Source organism: Trichosurus vulpecula, chromosome 4, assembly GCF_011100635.1.
Source record: "Trichosurus vulpecula isolate mTriVul1 chromosome 4, mTriVul1.pri, whole genome shotgun sequence".
NCBI classification, from domain to species: Eukaryota; Metazoa; Chordata; class Mammalia; order Diprotodontia; family Phalangeridae; genus Trichosurus; species Trichosurus vulpecula.
This window is the reverse complement of record NC_050576.1, coordinates 209,375,102-209,393,321: the sequence shown is the minus strand read 5'-3', so window position 1 is coordinate 209,393,321 and position 18,220 is coordinate 209,375,102. Positions and strand designations below refer to the sequence as shown.

Genomic DNA, 18,220 nt, shown 5'->3' with positions numbered 1-18,220 from the left:
CCCCCCCCCCCCGTCTGTTTTGATCTTGAGAGCAACCTTTTGAGGGAGGTAGGATAGTTGGAAACATTACCAGAAAGGTTAATATAGGAATATCTATATTTGTTTAGGTCCGTTTTCAAGAATTAAACTATGTGATTGTGCCTTGATCCTTGTGGCAAATTGTATAGTTTTAAAAATTGAATAGTGTCTCCAGTGAAGTAGACATTTCAGTATCTATTACATTCTCTTCATTCACTGACACCACAACCACTCTAGTTAAGGCCCTGAATCATTTCCCACTTGAATTACCACAATAGCCTCTTTATTGATTTCCCTTCCTCAAGTCTCTCTTTTGTCCAATACATCTTTCATACAACTGTCAAATTGATAATAAAGCATAAATTTGACTCTGTCACTCCCCTGCTCAGAAAGCTCCAGAATAAAATATAAACTCTTTTTAAAACTCTTTGAAATGTTTCTCAATCTGGCTTCAGTCCCATCTTTCCAGTTTGTTGTATATTATTACTTCTCTTCACACTCATCTATCCATCCAAACCGGTCTACTTAATGGTCCCTGTACCTAATATTCGTCTTGTGTTTCTCTTCCCACTCTACCCTTTCCTCATCTCTGCCTCTTAAAATTCCAAGCTTTCTTCAAGGTTCAGTTCAGGTGCCATTCCAGAAGTATTTATTAAGCACTTACTGTATTCCAGGCACTGTGTTAGAAGCATGAGGTAACAGACAGAAACAAAACAGCCCTTGCTTTATAAGGAGCTTGAAGGGAAACAACAATAAATAAATATTAAATAAGAAATATGTATACAATAAATGAAGGGGAATTTGTTGGAGGGGAATATTAATAGCTGGGGCATAAGGACAGGATTCATGTGGAAGGTGGCACTTGAGAAGAACTTTGAAGGGAGCTAGAGATTCTAAGAGCATAGGTAAGAAGGGAGTGCATTCCAAGGAACAGACAGACACACTGCAAAGGCAAAGAAGTTGGAGATGGAACACAAAACACTAAATGTGAGTGATGAATTTTACTGAAATGTAGGGTGGCGTAAAAAGGAATGCGATGTAATAAGCCAGGAGAAGTCTTTTTTATTTTTTGTTTTATTTTTGAAGTCAATATTGGAGGAGTTGTGGACAAAAAGACACATTGTGGCACTGTTGATGGAGCTGTGAATCAGTAAAACATTTTAGAAAGCAGTTTGGAATTAAGCAAATAAAATGAACATACCATTTGACCTATAGTAAATTAGGCTTATTCCCCAAAGATGCCATTGATGATATATACACAAAAATATTTTTAGTAGTACTTTTTGTGGTAGAAAGTAATTGGAAGTGAAGTAAATTGCCTGTTAATTGAAGAATTGCCAAACAAATTATGGTACATCAATGTAATGCAATATGAACTGTGCTGTAAGAATCAATAATTATGATGAATACAGAGAAACATGGAAATGTTTGCACAATCTAATACAGAGCGAAGTAAACAGAGCCAAGAAAACAGTATATAGATTGACTACAAAAATGTAAATGGAAAGAACGACCAAAAGTAAATGCTGCAAAATTACACAGTACAAGCATAACTCCTAAGAGACATGACAGCTCCTTACTTAGCTGTTTGTAATAGTAGGAAAAGGAGTCTCTTCCAGTCTCAGAAATTTCTATAATACAAATAGTCTTGATAGCTGAACTAAAGGGAGATAACCACAAACCAGTATCCATATAATGAAGGTTGACAGAAACATTTAAAATCCCCATCTTATTCCTTTGCAAAGGTGTGGAATGTATATATTTTTTAAGACTTTTTCAGTGTATTGATTTGGTAAGTTGGGAGGCAGAAAGTCTGTTCCTGTTTTTTTCTTTTATATATGAAATTGCATTCTTGGAGGGGACAGTTGGAATTGGGAAGGATTGAAAAAAATTAACATGGGGACACTTTTTGCATAATTTCCAAAAGTTATCCTTCTGATACAATGAAACAGCAATCATGTTGGTAATGTATGTATACAGACTGTCTCTCCATCTATCTATATCTTTGTGTGTGGCACTGTGAATCTATTACTTAGAGCTTATTTAGAATATCATTGTTTTATTAAAGTATGTTCAGGTGAGGTATTCTAGGAACCAGAGGAAGGAAGCATGACAGAGTATTTGGTTGAATCAGTGGAGATAGCATTAAGAAAAGAATAGGACTTGAGGAAATAGCTCACTAGCTTGTCACAGAGGCATGATACAGTAGTGATGGGGGCCTTCAGTTATCCAGACATCTCCTGAAGACTGTGTTGTACTTGCTTGCTCTACTTCTCAATTTACTTTAGTGATAATTTCATCCTCTAAAAGGTGGAGGAGAAGAAAATTTGAAACTCAAAATCTTATGGAGGTGAATGTTGAAAACTAAAAATTAAATCAATTAAAAAAAATAAAAGGTGGAGGAATCAATAGTGGGAAATTCAATTGTTCTCTGTATCTGATTCTAATAGGGACAAGCTAATTGTTGGGATGGAAACCTAGGGAGGAAAAAAAAGAGAACTAACTCTTAGACTTTGTGATAGAGAAGGAAAGAAAATCCCAGAACAGTCTGATGTACCCTAGATTTGGAAGGAGCAGATTGTAAAGGGCTCAGGGGAAAGATAGGGGATCCCACAGACTAAAATGCTACAGAAGTTAGCCCAGGAGAGATTGGGAGATTAACAAGAATGAAATTCTGAGGACACAAAGGGAAGCATGTCTGTTGAGGAGGAAAAATGGAATTTGTTTGAAGAGGCCATTGTAGCTCCCTAGGAAATTTATCCATCAACAAAGATTTTTAAAGAAGGGATGGAAGGAAGCTAATTAACATTGTTGAACAGAAGAACATGGCACTCACATGGCACTGTAAAAATAATCTCAGGAATGCCAAAGCTCAGAAGGAGCTGAGCCTGGCCAGGGAAACTAATGACAACCAAAAGGGTTACTTTATTTTTGTACAGAGAGAAAGAGAGCAAGAGTGCTATATTGTGAATAAAAAAGCTGGTTAATGAAGGACTCTTGTTTGGGGGTGGATGGGACAATAACTGACAATGGGAAAGCAGAACTTCTCAATTCTAGCCTTGCCTCTGTTTTCTTTACCAAGGAAAATTCCTTTTGCATTAGAAATGACAGAGAAAAAATTAACAGTTTCATATCCAAGACAAATAAAAGATAGTAAGAAAGCACCTAGAGAATCCGTCTTCAGTTAAGTTAGTGACCTGATAGGTTGTAGATAGAAGCTGATTTACACCTCTCCCACATAAAATCCAACAAATTTCTGAAAAGGACCCCCAAGGTCAATATTAAAGAAAAAGAGGAGGCAGTTGAGGAGGGAGGGACAAGTAAGCTCCATCCAGTCCAGAACTGCACAAATAGGCAGTAGTTAGTGGAAGGGCTGCACCAAGGAAGGCTGTAAGAGCTCAGCTAAATATAGAAACTTTGAAATGCAAACAAAGTAGTCAAGACAAACCCAGGAAGGTAAATAAATGTATTTGAACTGGAAAGATTTAAACAATGATGAAGAATTTAGATTCTGATAGGAGAGAATAGACAAGTGTCTCTTCAGAATTCCTACTGTTTTGAAGAGTCACAGGAGTTACATAAGACAAATTGAAAGCTTAGGTGAGAGTTTGTTGTGTTTTGTTAGGTTTTTTGAGAGAAAAGAAGAGGGAGAAAAAAAGGAAGGTACTATGGAAGAAATAAGAAGAGGGAGGAACTTACTTTGCATAAATGGGGTTGTGCTAGAAAAAGAGTATACAAACGGGAGAAAAAGGATTGGGGAGAGCAGGCATCTGCTGAATCACATAAAGGAAAATTTGCAGATACACACAGATACACACATTAAATTCAACAAGGAAATACTCAGGGATAAGTGAAGAGAGGGTAGTGTTCAAGAGGGAACAGTTACAAGAAAAGTAAGCATCACCTTTGATCAGAAAGGGAGGATTTTTTAAAACATAAGAAAATGGGAGTTTTGGCTTATTAAAGAGAAGTGGGGCAGAAGAGGAGGAACATACCATTTCAATTATAAAGTAATGTTGATTAGATTCCTTCTCACCCTCCACACCATTCTTTTTAAAGGGGGGAATATGAAGAAAAGAGGACAATTTATAAGATATCGATGGAGAAAAAATTAACAATCATGACAGTGAATGAAAACATGGAGCTGTGCAAAATCACACAATAAAAACAGCACACGAAGAAAATGGGGTTAGGGCACAATTCAAAAATTTGTCAGTGAGACATTAAAAAAAAAGGAACCTGTTAAAAAATGTAGCATAGTTTTATACATGTTAAATGACTAAGAAATACATGAATATTATAATAAATAGTGGCCGAATCTAGGCCTGGCGCTGCTGTCAGCCTGCATCCTGTCAGCCTCCAAAACTCTGGGCCCTGCAGAAAAGGTGGGGGAGGGGAAGCAGGGAAGATTCATACCATCTTTTCCCCAATATAACTTCTGCTGTGTACCAAAAGATATACAATAAATATATAGCTTTGAAAGAAACCTGAAGTTTGTTTGTGGAAGTGGATATCCAATGGAAAGGTGGTGAATTACTGTGAAATAGTGCAGTTTCTTCTTGATGTTTTGAAAGAATTGCATGGAAACGAATCCAAATTTGAGTTATGCTTAGAATGTTTCCTAATATATCAGTCATGTTGGAACAGATTTGAACAAATTCTCATTTTTGAAACACATCATAGTAGAACTACTTGTATCTTTTGTTGAATTGAGAAAAACAAGGGTGGCATTGATGATTTCAAAGTAAGGGTAAAAATAGGCATGGTTTTTCAAATATAGGCAGAGAAACTACATTGTGTTTTAATTAAAAAATAATAATAATGGCTAACATTTATGTAGCACTCCAGGTATTGTGCAGTTTTACAACAATGTGAATATTTATAATTCTAAATAATTATATTATTTACAATAATGTGTTAATGTAATAATAAATAATGTAGTAATTTCAAGTTATAGTATTTAAATGATAAAATTATATCAATATTCATAGTCATTGCATCTTAAGTATTTTAAGGAAAAGTTAATTGAATTATAGAAATAGATATTAAAATTCAAATAGTTGGGAACCTTAAAGTGCCTCTTTCAGACCTAGGTAAGTCTAACTGAAGCACAAATAAGGAAGAATTTAAGGACCTGAGTATAATTTTAGAAAAATTAGATTTGGTAAAGCTCTAGTGATTCCTGAAAATGGAAGAGAGAGAGAGAGTATGTGTGTGTATCTTAGATGTTTATAGCACCTTTGCAAAAATCGACCATATACTAGGACATAAAAAAAACTTCATAAATCAGAAAACCAAAATTTTTTTTTAAGAAACATTCTTTACGTAAAGGCACTTTAATCCTCTATAATACATGGATCACAGAACAAAAATAAACGATAGGTAATATTATTTTAAAATGACAAAAATAAGACAGCATACCATAGCTTTTAGGATGTAACCTTCTTGGGGGAAAATTTATATCTCTAAAATCTTTTGACACAAGACAGAACAAACAAGTCAATGAATTTGACTAAATTCAATAATACAAATAAAATTTTAGAAAGTTACCCTATCAAGACCAAAAACAAATTTTTTAAGTGAACAGAACCATTAAAATGATAAATAGGCTGCTGGGTTTTGTTTTTAATAAGAAATGAACTAATAGCTACTCTGATTCAAAATCAGTTAGCTGTGGAAGTATCTAGGTGGAAAAAGCAACAGTGGATACAGCATCAGTCCAAGTTCAAATCCTGTCTCAAAACAATAGCAATGTGACTTTGAGCAAGTCACTTTAAATCTCTGTCTGCCTTATTTTCTTCCTTTGTAAAATGGGGATGATAATAGCACTTAACTCTGAGGTTTGTTGTGAAGATGAAGTGAGATATTTGTAAAGCACTTTGAAAACCTTAAAAACACTGTGCAAATGTTAGCAGTTATTCAAAAAGAGAGCAAAAACCAAATTGCCATTATCAAAAATCAGAAATGAGGGGTCTCAAGAAACGGAGAGGAAATGAAAGAAATTATATTTTAAAGGTTTTCCCCAGTCATATGCCAATAACATTAATAAATTGAATAGATTAATATATACAAAAATATAGGATACACAGATTATCAGACCAAGAAATAGAAAACTTAAATATGATAAAATCTTGGGCAAAGAAATTGAATATGCCTTAAAGGACAAAACCATAGGACCCAAATAGATTTATAAGAATTATAGTAAATGTTGAAAGAACAGTTAATTTTAGAATATATAAGTTGTTTGCAAAAAAAAAAAAGCAGAGAAATGGGATCCTTCCAAACTCCTTCTTTGAAACAATTGAAGCTGAGAAAGAAAACTATAGGCCAGATGTTCTTAACTATTTTTTTAATGTGTCAAGAACTCACAGTCTGGAAGAGCCTATGGACCTTTTTTCAGAAGAATGTTCTAGGTGCCTAAAATGAAACACATAGTATTACAGTTGCTCTGGTAGCTGGCTGATTTTGAATCAGATTAGCAATGGTTCATTTATTATTAAAAGCAAAACCCCACTCCTGATTTATCTTCTTAATGGCTTTGTTGTTTTCAGTTTTATCTCTAACTTTAAAGTTTTGTTTTTCTGTTTAGTTGGGGGTTTGATGGGGTTACTTTCTAAATTTTTAGTTGTATTATTGTATTTAGTCATATTCATTGACTTTGTTCTGCCTTTTGTTTTTAGAAAAATAGTAAAATTGAAATAAAGATTTTTTCCCCCTCTGTCCAAATTCATGGACCTCACAGGTACATCTTTAGATCCTTGGCTAAGAACTCCTATAGATCAGCATTTCTAATGAATGTTGACACAAAATATTGAATAAAATGTTATGAAAGAGGCTACAACAGAATATTTAAAAGCTCATACGCTGTGGTTGGAATTATTCCAGAAATTCAAAGTTGATTATTAAGGAAAATTTTGAATGTAATGTACTTTATTAATAACAAAAAAACAAAAATCATCAGTAGATGCAGAAAAAGCTTTTGACAAGATACAGTAATACTCCTTTAAAAATATAAGAATAAAGGAACCATTCCTTAAGATATTTATCTAAAACCAAGAACTAGCATTATTTGCAATGGGAAAATATTAGAGGTCATTCTAGCAAGATCTAGATGTGAAATATTCATGATGTTACCACTATTATTTGATGTAATTCTAGAAATGCTAACTACAGCTATAAGACATGAACAAAAAAGTTGATGGAATTGAGGAATTCCTTCTTGTGTAGGCAAGGAGGAAGCAAAACATTATCTTTTACAGATATATTAGTTTTCTAAGAGAACTAGAGTCAGCTAAAATTATTTTCTGTCTTCCATGCCTTTCCTTCCTCATCTCTACCTCTTGGCTTCTTTGAAGTCCCTGCCTTCTACAGGAAATCTTTTCCCCCCTGTTAATTATTTTCTATTTATCCTGTGTATAACTCATCTGTGCATTTATGTTTATTGTCTCCTCCATTAGATTGTGAGCTCCTTAAGGGCAAGCAAGAACTGTCTTTTGCATTTCTTTGGATCCCCAGTGCTTTACCTGATATACAGTAGCCATTTAATAAACACTTAGTGAGTGACTAGGCTCCAGATAGAGATAATATTTTTAAAAACGAGAACAGGAAAGGAGATACCTTTGACCAAACCAGAAATAAAGTTGATAATTTTACTTACATTGAAAAGTATTGTTACGAACAAAAACAATAGAACAGGAAGTGAAACAGCTCAGAAAAGCATCTTTGCAATAAATTTCTCTGATAAAGGTCTGAAAGGTCTGAACATGTGTGTGTGTGTTTTTAGAAAAATAAGCAATGAGCAACCATATTTAGAAGTGTTCTAAACAATATCAATGCTCATTAAAAAGTTGAGCTTTTTAAAATTCATTTTTATTTTCAATTCTTAATTATCCTCACTTCCACCACCCATTGAGAAGGCAAGAAAAATAACCCATTACAAAAGTTTAGTTGTGTAAAATAAATTCATTAATGATGTCCAAAAAAGAAGAAAATATGTTTCATTCTGCAATCTGAACCTATTAACTCTATCTGGAAGTAGATAGCATGTTTCACCATGAATCCTTTGGAACTGTGATTAGTCATCATGTTCGTCTTTCAGCACTGATTACCTTTACGATCTTGCTGTTCTATAAATTGTTCTCCCGGTTCTACTTATTTCACTTTGCATCAGTTCATACAAGCTCAGGTTTTTTTGAAACCCTCCTCTTCCATCATTTCTTGCAGTATAATAGTGTTCCATTACATTCATACACTATAACTTGTTCAGCCATTCCCCAAGCAATGAGTGCCCCCTAAATTTCCAATTCTTTGCCTCTACAAAAAGAGCTGCTATAAATATTTTTGTACATATGGATCCTTTCCCTCTTTCTTTGATCTCTTTGGGGGTATAAATCTAGTAGTAGAATTGCTGGGTTAAAAAGGGCATACACAGTTTAATAGCTTTTGGACAAGTTGTACCCCAGTTGTCAGATAAGAGAATAGACACATTTGTCTGTGAAGTTGTCTAATCATTTTTTTTCCCTAATTTGAGAACATTTTGTTCGTTTTTTAAATATTTTCCCCAGTTACATATAAAAAGCAATTTTTAACATTCGTTGTATTTTGTTGGGGTGGGGGGCGGATTTAAGTTTTGAGTTCCAAATTCTATCCCTCTCTTCCTTCCCTCCCCCCTCCCAGAGACAATAAGCAATCTGATATAGGTTATACACATGCAGTCATGTATAACATTTCCATATCAGTCATTTTGTACAAGAAGACTTGAAGAAAGAAAGAAAAATCATATGTTTCAGTCTTTATTCAGACATCAGTCAATCCTTTCTCTGGAGGCTGATAACATTTTTCATCATGAGTCCTTTGGGATTATCCTGGATCATTGTGTTGGTAAGAATAGCCAAGTCATTCACAGTTCTTCATCATAAAGTATTGCTGTTACTGTGTACAATGTTCTCCTGGTTTTGCTCACTTCATTTTGTATCAGTTCATGTAAATCTTTCCAGTTTTTTCTGAAATTATCCTGCTTGTCATTTCTTATGGTGCAATAATATTTCATTACAGTCATATACCACAACTTGTTCAATCATTTTCTAATTGATGGTTGATGAACCAGCAAAGCAGAAGTACAGGTCAGCAAACCGCATCTCCTCAATTTCCAATTCTTAGTTACCCCAAAAGGAGCTGCTATAAATAATTTTGTACAAATAGATCCTTTTCCCTTTTTTAAAAAATCTTTTTGGCATACAGATCTAGCCATTGTCCAATCATTCTTGAAGCAAGTTGAAACTATGCTTATAAAAGTCACTAAACTGTGAGCTTTTTGACTTTTGAAACCACTGCTAGCTTTATACCCTCAAAAGATCAAGAAGCAAAGGACTACAAAAATATTGGTAGTCACACTTTATATTTTAGCAGAGAACTAGAAACAAAGGGCATTGGCTGAGCTAATTATAGTTATTAATGTAATGGAATATTATTTCTCCTTACAAAATAGCAGAATGAATGTATACAAAGACTTCTGAACTAATGTGTGACCTAATAAGGAGTGAATTGATCAGCAGTGACTCCAGTATTGTAAGGAAAAACAACTTTGAAAGACTTAAAAAACAGTGATCAGTGATATGAGCAATCCAGGACTCCAGAAGACTGAGGATGAATGCTCTTTCCCACTTTTTGACAGAAAAGTAATAGACTAGGAGTGAAACATGAGATTGACATTTTTAGAAATGGCCAAGGATGGCTTTTGTTTTTCCTAACTATACTAATTTGTTATAAGATAAGGTTTTGGATGGGAGGAAAGGGAGTGATAGTGAGGCTAAATAAAAAGTGGGGGTAATCATGTGACTCTTTAAAGAACAGAAAAGCAGTGAATCATAAAGAAAAGAAACAACAGAGTAGACAATACTTACAAATGGACATTGATTAAAGCTCAGGGTGAGAATGCAATGAGATGTGTACAGACCATAAGATGTAATAAAGTGTCTCAGATCTTGTGAGGTCTTAGTTCTTAGAGGCTTTATCCATAAAGGACCAAGCTAAGTGGAAAATTTGGCAGGCACCAAGGAGTTACCAGAATAAATCGTCATTCTGGAACTAGAAGTTGTCATTCCCCAAAGTAGTAACTTGTTAGACTACTTTTGGAAAGCAGTTGTTTTCCTGTTACTTACTAGGCCCTAATTTCTATTGAATGGATAATACAGGATCATACCATTACCCTTTATCTCAATTTGTCCGTTATGAGTTGGGTGACATAAGATGGTCCTAATATAATAGGGTAGAACACAGAAAAGCTTCCATTGTTAAGTAGATGTGGTATATTCAAGATCATAGTTACCCAGGTTTCTCAAGTGTTAGTGCCGTTCAGGAACTAGTTGTGACTCTGCAGAGGCTTAGAACTTCAGTCCCAGCACCAATGCCTTGCCTCCTCCACCAGTGGGCCCATTTAGAGATACTTGGTGTTTAAAGAATGCCATTTTGCCTGGTTCCTTAATGACTGAGATAGAGCTGTGCAATTGGAATTCAGTGATCATTAATCAAGTGACAGGGTATCTTGAGGGACAGGATCTTGCTAAGTCCTCCAAGTGGAGTCACCTATAAGTTGTATAACAGGCTTGAGGAACGTAGCAGACAAGGTTTTTATTTATACTGCTTCCTATTTAGGGGCCGTGGGTCTGACTGAGTGGCTTGGGGCCTCGACAGAACAGTGCTGGAAACTAGAAGCTATTCCCTTTGGAGTCAGGACCAATAAAGGAAAATTGCTGATTTATCTCAGTGAATACAGTTGTTTGTAGAGTTTGTTAGTATCCCCTGGAGACATCACATTTCTTTTGTTGAACTTAAATATCAGGTTGATGCCCTTAATGGCAGAAATTATGAGGTCAAAAAAAAGGCTTTTTGTGGTGAGAGTTACCCTAGAAAATTTTGGGGACCTTGCCACCAGGACAGAGTATGGTACTGGTTTTATGAGAGAACGGGGAGAGTGTTTTGCTTCCTTGTTGCTGGGTCATCATAAAAAGACAGTTTTTGGATACTGATGTTGGAGGTTTTGATGGCATTCCTACTTCTTTTAGGTATGTATTTCTGACCTAGGAGAGCCAGAGGGTAGAGTAATAGCCATTTTATCTGGATTAATGTTTTTTTACCTTCTTTTCTTTTTATCCTTTGTCCAATAAACTTGTTTTATTGCATTTTATGTGCCTCATTGGATTTTAGCCCTTAGCCTGAATAGTGCGCTGGATTAGCATGAGACAGACTTGGCCCAAAATTGTCAGAGAAAATATTTGTACCTAGGACTTAATGACTTAGATCCAGAACTTTATATAGTAGACCACCTTTATTCCACTCATTTTAGAAAATCAATTCAGAAAGAGTAACAGGATGGCCTCGTGGCTGTGGTATGACTTCTGCCATCACCATGGGACCAGAGGAGGAAGAGTGATTGGCAAGGCTTGATCAGCAAAAAGTGGGGGAGGGGGTTGGCGCAGTCGTGATTTGATAGTAGTAAATAGTATAAAGTTGAACTGGTTAATTATCCATCAAGATTGTAAATGGAGAAAAAGTGAAAGGCAGTTGAAGTGAAAATAAAGAATAGGTTTGGGAGGGAAAGAGGAAATAAGTTAAGATTTGGTAGAGAAATTTCAGAGTTCTTTTTCATGAACCTTGGAACACTTGACCAATCAAGAATGGGACTATTCTGGTGTGTAGCATAGGTGGTGTGACAGTAGTCGTCATGTAAGTTGAAGAAGTTGACTTGTTGGTTGGTAAGGTTTATATATGTTTTTAAAAAAAAAACCCTTAGTAAAACGACAGGGATCGGAGCAGAGAGTTATGAGCCAAGAAGTCAACTCTTTTAGAAAGACCTGGGGGCCTGCAGATAACTTACCAGGAATTGAATAGGGTGATACCTTGTTTTTTTGTAAAGTCATTTTCAGTCCTGTCTGACTGTGACCTCAAGTAAGGTTTTCTTGGCAAAGATACTGGAGTGGTTTGCCATTTCCTTTTCTGGCTCTTTTTACAGTTGAAGAAACTGAGGCAAACAGGGTTTAAGTGACTTGCCCAGGGTCACACAGCTAGTAAGTGTCTGAGGCCAAATTTGAATGCAGGGAGATAAGTCTTCCTGACTCCAGGCCAGGCATTCTATCTATTGTGCCATCCAGCTGCTATAGGGTGATATAGCAGTATAGAAAGAAGTTCAAAGATAATTGCCACCTCCTTCAGGAACCTTATTTTCCATATCTGTAAAATGAGGATTAATACCTTTCGTAACTCACAGAATTATTGGAAGGATCACATAAGATATATGTATATAGCTTTTGAAACCTTTAACACTATAAAAATCAGTTTATTATTTTGAAAGCAGATAATATAATACTTCAAAACATTTTTCTATTAATATCATCTTTAGGATCTGTGAACTAAGAAGGAAATAGTTCATCCATTAAATGTTATTTTCTTCTTTCTCACCTTCCAAAATCACCTTAGTCATATTTTCTAGAAACATTACCAAGTTTTCCAGGTCCTAGGGAGATGTTCTCACCTTTTCTTCAGTTAGGAAAGGATAAGGGACTGGGCCTGTGACTTCGTTGTTATAGGGAACTTGGTGAAGAAACTCCTACCACTGCAGTCCGGTTCTGTCTTTTTTTCCTTTTTTTTTTTTTTTTTTTTTCTGAGGCAACTGGGGTTAAGTGACTTGCCCTGGGTGGCACAGCTAGTAAGTGTTGAGTGTCTGAGGTTGGATTTGAACTCAGGTCTTCCTGACTCCAGGGCTGGTGTTCTATTCACTGTGCCACCTAGCTGCCCCCTGTCTTTTATTTGCCTTAGAGAGTTTGCCTAGAGCACTGAGAGGTTAAGTGACTTGCCTCAGGGTCAGACAACCAGTATGAATCAACCAAGATACTTTAACCCAGTTCTTCCTGGTTCAAAGGAAGGTACTCTTTCTATCCATTACGTCATACCCCTTCTAGTTTAGCAATGGTTAGTGGCATATAAAAATAGTAAAAATACCTGTACTTCAGAAAGGATGGTCACTTTTACAAAAATAGAGAAATGGACCCTGCAGCATTATTAATAACTTAACAAAACAAGATATGCTTTTTATCACAAGTTTATTTTAAAATGTTTCATCCTTTTTTATATGTGGATCCATCCTCTTTCTAAAGGTAATTTTTATTTTCTCTACTCAAGAGGTATTAAAATTCAGGTAGAAAAGAGATAAGCTTAAATTTTAGTAATAAGCTTATCTCAAAAGTTATTTTTCCCTTTAAACTCATAAATAGACCTATGAAAAAAGCTATATGCATAATAATAAGAGGCTATATATGCTATATGCATAATAATGGGATGAATTAAAAAGTCAAGTAGATAAATTTTTAAAGACAAATTGACTTGGGTATTTTTAAAGTGAAATACTTAGAATCTTCATCTAGGGCTTCAGCATTTTATGGAGGGTGAGATTTTAATGTTTTTGGAAGGATTAACTGTTCATTTCAATGTTAGTGATTAAACAGATAGATTTGGATTGTATGCAGTAAGACTAATACAAATTGTTACAACCAAGTTTTCCTTCTCTAAAGAGGTATCAATATTTATTTACATGTGTATTTATGTATAAATTTATTTTGTTCTTGTTTTTTAGGGTGAATCTGTAAAGTATTTCCTGGACAACTTGGATAAACTTGGAGAACCTGTAAGTCTTAACACTGTATATTTCTGGGTTTTTACCACTTAAAAGTAGCAGTCAGAGAGATTTTTGCTTATTAGTCAACAAGTATTAATAACTTACTTTGCAGGCGTGTGTGTGTGTGTGTGATATTCAAAATAAAGGATAGCGATTTTGGGAGATGGGGCACAAGTAGACAGGGGAATCAGGAAAGGCTTCAGGAAGTAAATAGTGCTTAAGCAGAAGACCAAAGATTCCAAGAGAAAGGAGGGTATGCATTCTAGGCATGAGTGACAGTTAGTGCAAAGGTGCAGAATCAGGAGTTAGTCTTGTGGTGGTGTGTTCAAGGGTGAGGGAGAATGAGGGGTTAAGGATAACAACAGGGTTACAAACCTGGATGGTGGTACCTTAAGTTTTTAAAGGATGTGGGATGGGGGAGAAAATTAATGAATTCTGTTTTGGACATTTTGAGTTTGAGATAATCTCTGGGACGTCAAGTTTGAATTGTCAAATGGGTAAGTTGGTGATGTTGGAGTAGTGCTCAGGAGAGAATAGGACTGCCCATATATATCTGGGAGACATCTACATAGAGATGATGATTGAATGCATAGAAACTGATGAGATCACCTAATGAAAGAGTATATAGAAAAAAAAAAGAAGAGTGCTCAAGACACTCACAGTTCAGGTGTGTTACACAAATATTGAATCATCTCAGGAAACTGAGAAGTGGTCAGATAGGTAGGAGAACCAGGACAGGACAATTTCCTGAAAACCCAGGGAAGAGAAGTTGTGCAGAAGGAGAGGAAAATGTGGTCAGTATTGTGAGAGGTTGTAGAAAGGCCAAGGAGGATAAGGAGAACAGATGCTATTGGGTTTGGCACGTTAAAAGATCGTTGATGACTTTGGAGAGAGCAGTTTTTTTGAGTGATACATTCAGAAGGAAATTAAGAAGAGATCACAAGCAGGGGAAGTCAAGGCACTGAATATAAACATCTCAAAGTCAGCTGAGAAAAGGAGGAGACATAATAGAATGGTAATAGGGATGATAGGACCTAGTGAGGAATTTTTATGGGTGGAAAGACTTGAACACATTTTTATAATACAAGGAAAAAACTAGTAGATTGGAGGTGGGGAGGAGGGGAGATATGGAAGGAGCAGGGTTTGACTTTGGTAAGTAGGTAGTTTCATATGTAGGTTAGGGATGAAGTCGAGGGACTCTGAGGAGGAATTGTCAGATGAAGAGGGGAGAAGAGGAAGTTCTCCACAAATAATTTCCCTAAAAAACCTTTTTTCCAGTAGTAAAGTTTTTATGGGGGGAAGAAAGGGGGAGAAAGATTTAGAATAGCCTCTATGAAGAGTGGGATAGAGGGAAGAATAGAAGGATTACCTTGCTGCAGTAAGGGCCCAGTTGAAATTGCATAGCAGACATTTGTAGTGTTACTAGTCAGCTAAGTTGTGTTTGAGATAAAGAGAGGGTAGGGGTGAAATACTTAAGAGTTAGAGGGTTATTCTAGGTCACAGTAAGGATGAAGAGCAGACTTGAGAGGAGTGAGAAGCACCAGGATAAAGAGAATGATAGGAAATAGTGACTAGATGAGGGAACTTATTATGGAAGTAGAACATTTGACGATGATAGCAAGATCAAGGGTGTGGCCATCCTTATGTGAAGCTGAGGTAGAATGTTTAGGAGTCTGAGGAACTGGAAAACTAGGGTATTTATTCAAGGGAACTTCTTGTACTTTGGAAGTCCCCTGGTAGGAGGGCAGTAGTTGGAATGAAGAGAAACACTGAGGCAGGCACTGAATTTCCCATGCATTCAAGAGAGTTTCACTTTTATTGAACACTATCAATCTGGTCCCATCACTTGGCTCGATGGTGGTTAAGCTGCAAGATAACACAATTTCAATTTTTATTGAATAAACAAACGAGAGTTTTTATTTTCTTTCCTGGTAATAATTGAAATTATTTTACAATAGTTATCCTAAAAATTTCTTTCTATAACAACAAAGTGATAGAAAAGAATGCTTAATAATTTTTTTTCCCAGGACCTAGGCAAGGGTAGCATAATTCCATCACCATAAATCTTTTATGGGAACCTATAATAGAGTAAGAAGATGCACCAGAGTTTCTGATTGGTTGACTACCCTTTACTTTTTGTATAAGATAAAGCAATGTGTTCATTGTTGTTTCTGGTGTACCTCCTCCTTTCTGCTCAGCACCATGTGGGGACCCAAAAGCTCAGGCTAAGATAAAGTTCTTGTTTTTAATGGGGAAAGCAAAACTAATATACATTAAGTGCTAAATTATAAAGTTGATATTAGTGCAATAATAGGAGTTCAGAGAAAGGATAGGTTAAGCTGAAATAGCCCATGTGTGAAATTGGATCTAGGCTGTGAAAGACATGTAAGATTTATGTAGGTGAAGGAAGGGAGAGGGGTAGAGGAGGATATGTGGAGAGGGAAACTTTCATGGTATCTGGAGCTGACCTGTCACAGTGTAGGCTGTGTTAAGGAGTACAGTAGTTCCTGTGTCTAGAAAAATATTAATTTCTAGTGTCTTACTGCAGGTAAAATCATAATTTACACATTTGCTATTGCCTATTTTTCTGAATATCAGTAGAAGTCAGCCTGAAGGTAGGAAAAAATAAAAGTGCTTTTATTTAAGGCAGCATGAATAAGTAGATAAAAAGTAGGCGCTATAATGAGAAATATAGTTGGAGGTAGATAGAATGCAAGCCAGATTATAAAGAGTAAAAGAATTAAGAAATTTAGTCTTCATTATTAATAGGAAATCATAGACTTTTGAGCAAGGAATAAGTAATAGAAAAATCAGCATTGGCTTCAAAATAAATGTGAATAGAGATAGTAGAGACAAAGACCAGTATTCATGTATGAAGAGATAAAGGCCTAGATTGGGGTTATTTCTAATAATCATTGGAAATAGATAAATGTAGAAGAATTTCAAAGGAATAAAAATATCAATTTAATGACATTAAATATGGGGGTCAAGTAGAAAGAGTAAAAAAAAAAATTCAATTATATGTCCTGGTGACTAAAAGATTTGTATGAGTGAAAGAATTGGTTTAAGCTCTTTATGTGTGGTTAGGAAAATAAAGATTTCTCTTTTTTTGGAATATTTAGTTGGAGTAATTGTACCCATTCAAACAAATGTTCAATAGTCGAACATAACAGAATTTTTCTTATAACTTTGTCTGAAGTAGTTTCTCTAGGCCCTTGTTTACTTGCTATTTCACAGAATTTTCCTAGTACTCTCTGTGTGTGTGTGTGTGTCTGTCTGTCTGTCTGTCTGTCTTTACCACATGATTTTCCACTCAGTAAAATAATTATCTTACATTGCCTCCCACTATTTCTGTACTAGTCTTATCTATCCAAATAGATTGTCAGCTCTGAGTTCAGGAATCATGTCTTACAGAGTTTCTTATCACCTTCACAATGCTATGTACATATTAGATGCTCAGTATGTAATTTATATTTGATCATAAATAATTAAGGTGTATCCTCAAGATTATTGGAATAGTGTGATATGAAAAAACAATGTGGGAACATTGTGTGCTTTATAATTAACATGTAATTTTTAAAATCAAATTAATTTTATATACTTTGTATTGTCCATGTCCCTGTCTCTTGCATAAGCACAAATAATTATAAGGTGACTATATTTGTACAATGGATAGTTTTCTTACAGCAACATTGTAAGTAATCATTGTGCTGTAATATTTGGAAAAGGATAATATAAGGTGGTGAGGAATAGGGATCATAAGCTCTGGTTCTGATTTTTTTTTTATTACCCTGATTAGCATCACTATTCAAAAGCACAGTATTAAGATGATGATGATAATGATGTGCTGTAGTTCTAGAAATACACTAATATTAAAGAATGAACCTGTTGATGTAAGTAAATGTAGTACTGAAGTGGTTTAGTTTGCTGCCTGCCCTTTGTTAGTATTTTAAGAGAATCTACTATGAAAGAAGTTGTTTAAAAAAAATAAGGAAGTACTTTAAAAAATGTTTAGCTAATTGTGTTACAGGAAGTTAGATCTCTACATAGGCAGACTACAGACTTCACTCCATTGAGCTTTCCTGCAAGCAGCTACTCAGTCTAATGTGATACGAGAGTACTAGAAGGTACTAGAAAAATTTTAATCCTGTGCTATCCCAACACGCAGTTAGAAAGTTGAGAGACATATAATGACGGCTCACATTTATTTAGAACTTTTAAGTTTAGAAAGCACCTACCTTATGAAAACCCCAAAGAAGGAGCATTTCTGCCACAGTGGCACTAAACTGAGGCTGGCACTCAGTAAGAATTAATTGAAGTCTGTTGTGTGCACCCACTTATACTAGACACTACAGAGAAGATAGAAAAGAAATTTAGAACAACAGAGGCAGGAAGGAAAAGGATGGATATGTTTCAAGTAGGGAAAGATTATTTGTTAGCTTGGTACACATGTAGAAGGCGAAATTGGATAGATAAGTGAAGAGAGCAGTTGATGAAGTACTTGGAAAGTTTGGGTAAGAGTTTGATTAGTAG

General features: G+C 35.3%; 1 protein-coding gene across 1 annotated transcript in view; it reads left to right on the top strand.

Moving 5' to 3' along the window:
* GNA13 (G protein subunit alpha 13) overlaps positions 1 to 18,220 on the top strand; it is a 66,863-nt gene that overhangs the window by 42,590 nt on the left and 6,053 nt on the right. Inside the window, exon 3 of the mRNA XM_036754400.1 lies at positions 13,646 to 13,696. Within this exon, the coding sequence (XP_036610295.1) occupies positions 13,646 to 13,696 (51 nt within the window). The remainder of the gene's footprint in view (positions 1 to 13,645; positions 13,697 to 18,220) is intronic.